At 34.5% G+C, this 8,907-nt stretch overlaps 2 protein-coding genes across 2 annotated transcripts; one reads left to right on the plus strand and one right to left on the minus strand.

The window, feature by feature from the left end:
• The first annotated feature begins 683 nt into the window (after nucleotides 1–683).
• LOC123543052 (uncharacterized) lies at nucleotides 684–4,445 on the plus strand. Its single transcript, XM_045329113.2, has 2 exons — nucleotides 684–1,043; nucleotides 2,258–4,445. Exons 1-2 carry the CDS (start codon nucleotides 741–743, stop codon nucleotides 2,867–2,869), a joined length of 915 nt encoding a protein of 304 aa, XP_045185048.2. The 5' UTR covers nucleotides 684–740; the 3' UTR covers nucleotides 2,870–4,445.
• Nucleotides 4,446–4,530: 85 nt separating this feature from the next.
• On the minus strand, nucleotides 4,531–8,899 carry LOC123543053 (uncharacterized; the record flags this gene model as incomplete). The annotated part of the gene is made up of 3 exons (XM_053535698.1): nucleotides 4,531–6,492; nucleotides 7,493–7,803; nucleotides 8,597–8,899. Coding segments are annotated over 3 exons (1,797 nt in total), but the record flags the coding sequence as incomplete, so codon positions are not given.
• Between the last annotated feature and the right edge of the window lie 8 nt (nucleotides 8,900–8,907).

The following is an 8,907-nucleotide window of genomic DNA, read 5'->3' on the forward strand; positions in this document are numbered from 1 at the left end:
AATAAAAGCGCTGATCGGAAAGGGCCTTACTTGATCGGAAAGGAAATGTCTTGTGTTTCCTATAATAAACAACAGTTGTGTTTCCTATAATAAACAACAGATAAAAAGGTTTAAAATTTATTATATAAATATTTCACATCTTAATAAATAGGCAATGTAACACAAGAGAAGTATAGTATAAATTATCACATAATCAAACAAATCAGGGAATATGACGAATTCATTTAACTTTTTCAAAATTCAGATACATTTAATGTGTTGCTATTTTCTGTTTTATCTAATTATTATAACTTATCAAAAGAAGGTTCAATATTAACAAGAGCAAAGTACAACATGAAATAGAAATTTACAAAGAAATGTGATCAAGTTAGAATCTCATATATCAAGTCACATAAAAAGATCAATATATTGCAGATTAAAACAACAACGTGATATAGCGTCTTAATGAATGCGTTACAGCATATGCAATTATTCACATTATTTACATAGTACGAGCCAAGTACAGAATGAAACATAATTTACAAAGAACGGTAATGAAGTTGGAATCTCATTGTTTAATTCACATACAAAAATTGAAAGATTAAATACCAACATGCTAAATCTTCTCAATGAATATGTTACAGCATATAGCCCAGTTCGGAAAGTACATATTTCAGTTACGCCCCTTTAGAGAGCTCTTCACATAAAAGATAAATTCTGTGCAATGCTTCACTTCCGGTGAGCAAATCAGCTGAAAAAACATGGCGACTCCTACAAGTATTATCAAATCAACGCAGAAAAAAAGGCATTATTGTTGTGTTTGTTCAAATTTCCGTGGGAAAGTGGTTGATGGACGAACAATTGTGTTACATAGATTTCCAGCGGACATTAATTTGAGACGAACATGGATAAAACGTGTAAAAACCGTGATGAAGAAATTCACCTTCAACAACAATGCAAGGCTATGTTCAGCACATTTTGTGGACGGTCAGATGTCGGAAAAACACAATGTTCCTTCAGTCTTTGAGTTTCCAACGAAAAGAAAATTATTTGCATTATCATCGGTAAGTGTGTGCAAAGCAGTAAACGCTTCGGTTCTGTTTACAATCACAATAATTTTGGAAATTATGTTCCTTCAAATGCGTTGTGACTTGTGTGTCAACAAGCTTTAAGAAGAAACGTATTATATGAATTTTATCTCAATAGAATTTTCATTATGTCTTTATAATTTATATTTACTGATTTAGTGAATGTCAGACATGAAAAATTTTGGTTGCCATCTTGTATGAGTCACACAATGAGAAAACCAAAATAGTGCATTTGCGACCAGAATGGATCCAGACCAGCCTGCGCATCCATGTTTTTGAAGCCTGTTTCGATTAAAGAAACCGATACTTTGTTCATATGGGCAATATTCTCATTCACACTCGAAAGACCAAATTTAGTTGAACCAACTTCATGAAATTTTCATCACTGCCGAAGCTTTTTATTTCACGAATTGGCCATAAGTCAAAAAAAAATTACATCGAAAGGGAATTCAATTCCTTATTAATCTATGTAAATAGGATCAAATAGTATCCAAAATTACAAAAATACTGGTGATTTAAACCTTTGTATGTACTGAACACGATCAACGTTTACCTTGTGTTTACACGCCATATAAAACCAATAACTTTACACGACTGTGTACTGTGATTTATCTTCCATGATTTTTGTCCTTCAAAGTTTTGATGTTTACATTGCCCGTCATAAATATAAAACAATTTTGTGAACATTGACCCGAATGCAGTCCGACTGACTGGCATTCAGTGTATCCTGAGAACCGCAACATCTCGGACAAAATGGTGTCATGAAAAAAATAACGTTGCAAAATCCAGAAATTAATGAAAATACATGGCTGCCAAAATTTAAAGCAAAAATGAGTACAAAATGAAGTCCTGTCTTAATTAAAAGGATAAATGGCAAAGATTCATGCGTAGCTTGTAAAACAGCGCATAAAACTGGTAGTTTACAAGGACTTTTTTGGTTCGGCTTTTCAAGTTCATTTCCGGCCTGGTGAACTGTTTTTCAGTTCGCCAGATTTTTAGACGTAGCCCGACTGAATGTCCAATTATTTTCACCTATTTTGCAAGAAACCAGTCTATCGTTAGGCAGCAGCAGTCACTCATTTCTAAATATATAATACAAAAAGAAATGATTTGTATTTAATCAGTGTTCTCAAAAAAAAAAAATATATGTACAGTTACTATGATTAGAACAATCTGTTTATAATTTTCAGGTGAGTTCCCACCAAGACACAACTGAAGATGACGAGATTTTCTTCGCCACACCTCAAAATACAATGCCGAGGAAATTTCAGTCGGCATATCCAAGTACGCGTGTTATTATAGACTGTACAGAATTCTTTACCGAGACACCACAATCGTTGATAAACAAGTCATTAATGTATTCACACTACAAATCACATATGACTTACAAAGCCTTGCTTGGAATAAGTCCTTCCGGATTAATAACTTTTGTGTCTGACATGTGGGCTGGTGGTATAAGTGACAAGCAGATCACAAGATCTTGCGGTATACTTGACCTATGTGAGCGCGGCGATGCCATCATGGCTGATAAAGGCTTTTTGATAAGTGATTTAACGACACCGAGAGGATTACACTTGATAATACCACCACTGAAACATAAGAGATTTTCTCGTCGGGAGGTTGAAGAGACTAGGCGCATTGCTAATTTGAGAATCTATGTGGAAATGGCTATGGAACGTGTTAAAAATTTCAGGATACTACAAGGCACAATACCTATTACAATTTCAAAACAACTCACACAAATTCTGAAATTATGTGCGGGACTATCAAACCTTCAGCCTCCACTGGTACTAGATGACTGAACTGTTCTGTAAGCTTGTAAGAAAATGTGCTTCTGCTCTAATTTAGTCTAAACGGAGTAGAAATGTTTCCTTCATTGTTGAAGTTGAGTTAGTGCCGCAATATAATCAGGAAGAACTTTAAACTGAAAACAATTTTTTGAAATGCTTTCCTGTACTGATATATGGAATATATGCAAGATGAATTTAGTTTGTCTTAAAGTTTGCACTTTCCAATATATATATATATATGTATAAATGTATTATAATTTGTTGTTCAATTCTTTGCTGTTGTTGTAATGTTGGAGAAGCCAAGAAAAGTAAAAGTATAAAAGCATACAACTTTGATTTATTCACTGTCCCGACTGTATCTTTGACATGTCTGTTTCAGTCTTGTTAAGACTGGTAAATACTGTATAACAGGTATTCTTAGGCTCAAGCGTTCTCAAGTTATCATCCAGAAACCATTTAACTGCTTTGTGTCATTGTGACCTTGACCTTTGACCTACTAACCTCAACGTCGAAGCTGACATGTATTTCATCATGTTACACCTGTGTACAAAAAATTGTGATCCTAGACCCAAGCATTTTCATGTTATCATTTGGAAACCGTTTAACTGTTTCAAGTCACTGTGACTTGACCTACTGACCTCACAGTCGAACTTGGCCTGTATTTCATGATGTTACACCTGTGTACCGAATGTTGTTTAAATCGGTCAAGCTTTCACGAGTTGTCCTCCGGAAACTAGGAAAACCAACCAACAGACTGACTGACCGACAAGCTCACTCCTATATACCCCGTCCCCAAAACTTTTGTGGAGGTATATATTAAATCATGTGTCCGTAAACTTTTACAGCAGTAAAAAGAATGTTATACGGTATGTTTGTCCGAGATGACTTTTCGTAAAAAATACGCAAGGACCTGTATTCATCGACGTTTTAAGTATAAAATCTAGACTAGACTTAGAACGATTGTGCCAAGTTACATTTAAATATCTCCATGAACGAAGAAGTGATGTTCCGGACAAAGTAATTTTTGTACCTGACCATTGACCTTTGTGACCTTGATCTTAGACCGAGTTCTTGCGCATGACAATTCGTCTTATGGTGGTAAACATTTTTGCAAAATTTCATGAAAATCCCAGGAATAAACTGGGCTCAAGTGTTCTCAATATATTGTCCGGAAAGAATTTAACCGTCCGGGGCATCATGACCTTTGACCTACTGACCTCAAAATCAAAAGGGGTCATCACCAAACTCGCGACTAATTTTGTCATGATCCTAGGCCCAATCATATTTGAGTATCATCCGATAATGGATTGTTCTACATTACAGACCAATCGACCGACATCTGCAGAACAATATACCCATCCTTCGAAGGGGGTCATAAAAATGCTACCTCAAAGTATGACATTGACCTTAGACCTAGCAACCTGTTTCTTGTGTGTGACACTAAAATAATTCAAACATTTATCTTCAAGTGTGCCGTCAGGATTGTTTTAAATTTAAAACGGTCAACTTTCGAGGAGAAAACTTTCAGCAATGTTCCTTTCCACATAATTACACATAATGGGAATATTTGTACCATACTTATCACTTAATTTTTTACTAAAAAATGAAGCAACTATTGAATTTTCTGTTTCTCTTTTTTTTTTCAGTGCAAAATAAACTGTTAAACACGTGCATATAGAAAACATAATATTTTAATATTTACATGTTACATCTTTAAAATTCATCATGAATTACACATATTAAAAGCAATTAATTTAAATTCAGGAACATTTTTAAACAAACTCACAATTGCTGGCAAAAATGCAATATGTCAAGTCACATCAAAGGTGACCCTGCAGACCATGAAGTTGTGCTCATTCATAATTAGGATAAATGTAGTATACTATAAAGAAATGAATGTGATATTAACCCTTATCATGCTGATTCTGCCTTTGTGACCAGTGCAGATCATGATCTGCCTGCACATCTGTGCAGTCTGATCAAAATCTGCACTGTTTGCCATTAAGTCAGTATCTTTTTGATGAGCAACCCTTTCAACAGTTCATGGTACTGGTTCTCTAGATTTCAATATAATTTCTAGTTTTACATTTGCATCTGATCCTACCTGTAACAAAAGAAAAGTTTAATGTACTTGAGATATATATTTGTTAATGCAAATCTTTGTCAAATTTAGTACAAGTACTGACTAGAGCTAATAATTTAAATATTCCTTGGTTATGCAACCAGGATAGGAAAATCAAATTGCACAGTTCTTCCTGTAAGAAATATGAAATGCATTCATAACTTAATGAACACATAAAAGTGAAAATGATTAGTTGTGAAAATTTTGATTAACTCCATTAATTGACCCAATCTGATTAAACACTGTTAATTAATACTGGTACATCAACAAAATAAACTATCGGACACAACAAAGCACTGTCACTATATATATATATATTATTCATAATATTTATAATAGACACTTCCCGCGTTTGACACGTCTTGTAAATATTTCTGGTATTACAAACTGCATGAAAAAAGATGTAAGCTTCTCATGCATTTTTTGCCAGAAATCAAAGTCAAATTGAATTCTCTCAACCGAATATCCATTTAAAGTCCATACAAAAAAATCACACCATTTCCGATGTGTGACTGCCATTTGTCCTTGTACCTGAAAGTAATAGGGATGGTTCCGTTTCAATTTTAATTCACCATTTACAAGTTCACAAAAGAAATCTTTGTTTTGTGCAGCACTTAGTGGGGATTCCATTCTGTATTTGTAAGGACATTTGATTTCGAGAACACCATCTTTGTTATCCATATAATGTGGACAATGAATCATTCCATCTGGACTGCATCCTAGGTATGGATAATCAGTACAAACAATAAACCCACATTCAGTCACTGTAATTTCACTATGCTGTTGTCGAGCATTTTTCAAATAGAAACGACGGGCCGCTGGTTCGTGAGTTCTTCCCCATTTCACACTCGCACAATCAAAATCTGTATAACCTAAAACTGTCTTTAACATTGAATCTGGAGGTGTGTCGTCCCTTCTTTTACATATCAAACCAAAATTTGACGATGTCAATCTGTCTGCACGCGCAATTTTCCAGTTATGATTTTTAAGTTGTTTTCTTGTGGATTGCTCTATTAAAACACATTTTTCACTTGTAACACAGAGTTTCTCCAAATAATTTTTGAATGCGATTTGTACTTTTTCATCCCTAGTATTGACACAATCTCTATACATAAATGGTGGTGGTGAAAGTCCCAAGTCACTGACTTCACTGGTTGTGTTATGACTATTTGGTCTTTGAAATTTTTTTATTGTAGCAGGCTGGGACAATAAAAATCCAGCATAGGGATTGCACTTCTGTAGTTTATTGCAAAATCGTTCTAAGTTAACTGGTTCTACACTTCTTTTCAAACTACTACTATTTTCTAGTTTTACTTTTGTTGATTCATTTGTGTTAAATTTCTGTTTTTTAAAAACTAAATCATTAACTTTTTTTGGACTAAGTTTTCTCGATCGAGGTTGATTCCAAAGGCATTCTTTGGATGTAACAGCATGGAGCCCTTCTTTTTTCTTCTCTGACACATCAACCAAAGCATACATCAGTGCCGCCACATGATTGCACGACTCCCCTTCTCTGAAAAGAGAATAAAAAAAACAATCGGATAAAAACTAGTTTTAATATGTACTCAATAGTTTTTTCTATAGGAAGTGTCGAGCCGTCCTGTAACCGGACTCCTAGCCTCGATATATAGCCGTTGTGTAAAAAATATCATTAATTAAACTAATTTATTTCACTATTCTAAATAAATTTATTACCAGATGGCTAGAGAAATCCTAGCGGATGAACTTCGACAGAACACAAGCTAGGTGTCTGGTTAGTGGACGGTTGGTCATTTTTTATATAAAACACAATTGAGCCTTTCGCAAACAATGACAGTTCCTAATTGATACCGGTTTAATAAGTCCACTGCTCGCTGCTAGATGCATATCTTTTTTATTTAATTATGGTACTTATAGGAGTGATCGTGTTTGTATACAAATCCGTTGTATTTTCTATTTTTAGCACAAATAAGAGAGAGATTGGGTGGGCAGATGCCGAGCGTCCATGTTTAACCTGATTATTAATTCTAAAATTTAGTAATGCAACATTTTTTACCAGCAGAATATGTTACTTAAACATATAATTATGCAGGTTACATTCTGTGTCATTCACTAAAATAAATATTGGTTCTTACATTCATGGTGAAAGAGTTTCAAGACTTGTCTGACATTTAGTTAGACAAAGCAGGATAATTTGTGTGACCAAACGGAAATTCTATTGACAGAAAACATGTTTTGTCATGATGTTTGTCAGAAATGAACAGGTGCATAAAAAAACTGTGTTGTAAAAAGAGATAATTTGGCAGTAGTAAAATCCAACCTGCCCCGTACTGTATCGGACATACTGCATGTACAGTCTGACACACTGACCTTCTCATGCCGTGACTTGCTATTTATTGCCAGACAGGTCAGACAGCATTTCGTCACGACTGTTCTTATTCTATCAATACTGTTCATATTGTTACGAAAATATCTCAACATCTGGGTTAAAACTTGAACATTTCACTGAGCTAACTGAAATTTGAGATACTTACCCAGCATCGCATTCACATCCAGCAGCATGTACACGACCAGATATTTTAGACAGACATGTCCAAACTCTGTATTCGAATTTGTTTTCTTTATTGGACATTCCTGGCAGAGATTTCAACACTTTTGCTCTGACATAGCAATGTGAAATAGTCCTGTTTATTTCATGAAACTCAACAGAATGAAGATGTCTGTCCGTGTAAAATACTTTAGCTTTCAATTGTTTTTTGGCATTTATTGGCTTATTGTCAAATGTTCTGGAATCATTCAGCACAAGATCAGGTAGAGCACACACAGTAATTAACAGATCATATATAAATCAATATATCATCTCTAAATTTATATATCAACATATCTTTTAATCAATATATTAGTAAGTAAAATTGTTTTTAAAAAAAATCACAGTCAAATCCGCACCGAAAAACGCACATCCGGGGTTTATTTTTGTTTACACCAGCACATTCGTGAAGATAATTTCAACTTTGAATGCTGCGAATTTTGCTTTTGGAGACATATTTTCAAAGAACTATACAAGTGAAGGACTTCAGGATTATAATATACCCCAGAAAATGCAAAAATAAGTCGACAATTCGTTTCTCTGTCTCTTTCAATTCACCGGAAGCATTTTGATGTTGACTGGTACTTTTCCATCAATTATTTTAACAAGCGCCGTGATTGATGCTGACAAAGAGATGCTATTCATTACTAAGAAGCTGCTGATGAAACTGAATGACGATGTTGTAAACCAGTCAATCGTGACCTTCACCTCGGAAAAGAAAGAATAATTTCGACATTATTAATTGAATAAGTTATATTTTGACAAATTTATAGCATTTGAAACTGTTAAACATGCGTATGTGGTTTAATACAGATATGCTAATGCAGTTTATTTTATAAACGCATCATGACAAACATATTTTTTTATCATAAAATGAAAATTTACAGTTTTTTGTTCCGTCTCCATCTTGAAATCTTTGCGGAAATGATTTGCATTAGAAAATAATGGTTAAGAAGTGACCGATATATTGATTAAAAGATGTGTTGATATATGGATTTACAGGTGATATATTGATTTATATATGATCTGTTAATTACTGTGTGTGCTCTACCTGAAGATAATTGTACAGATCGTCGTTCGTGAATTGAGGAATTTGGGTTACATCTCTTGTCCAACCACTTTTCAATGTTGAATGTTCAGGAAGGGACTCTCCTAACGGGGATACAAGTCTGTTTTCCCTTCGCACAGCCGCGAAGTTCTCATCGGCGATTCTAGTCTCTTCGAGTGTCCGTTTTCCAATTTCGTCAGCACCTTTTGCCCTTTGAATAAGTTCATGCTTTGACCCCGACACAGGTAAACCACGCTGTCGTAAATATTGCCTCAAATCACACACTTTAGCTTTATCTACATCAATAATCGATG

This window comes from Mercenaria mercenaria, unplaced genomic scaffold (genome assembly GCF_021730395.1).
Source record: "Mercenaria mercenaria strain notata unplaced genomic scaffold, MADL_Memer_1 contig_5027, whole genome shotgun sequence".
Classification (NCBI taxonomy): domain Eukaryota; kingdom Metazoa; phylum Mollusca; class Bivalvia; order Venerida; family Veneridae; genus Mercenaria; species Mercenaria mercenaria.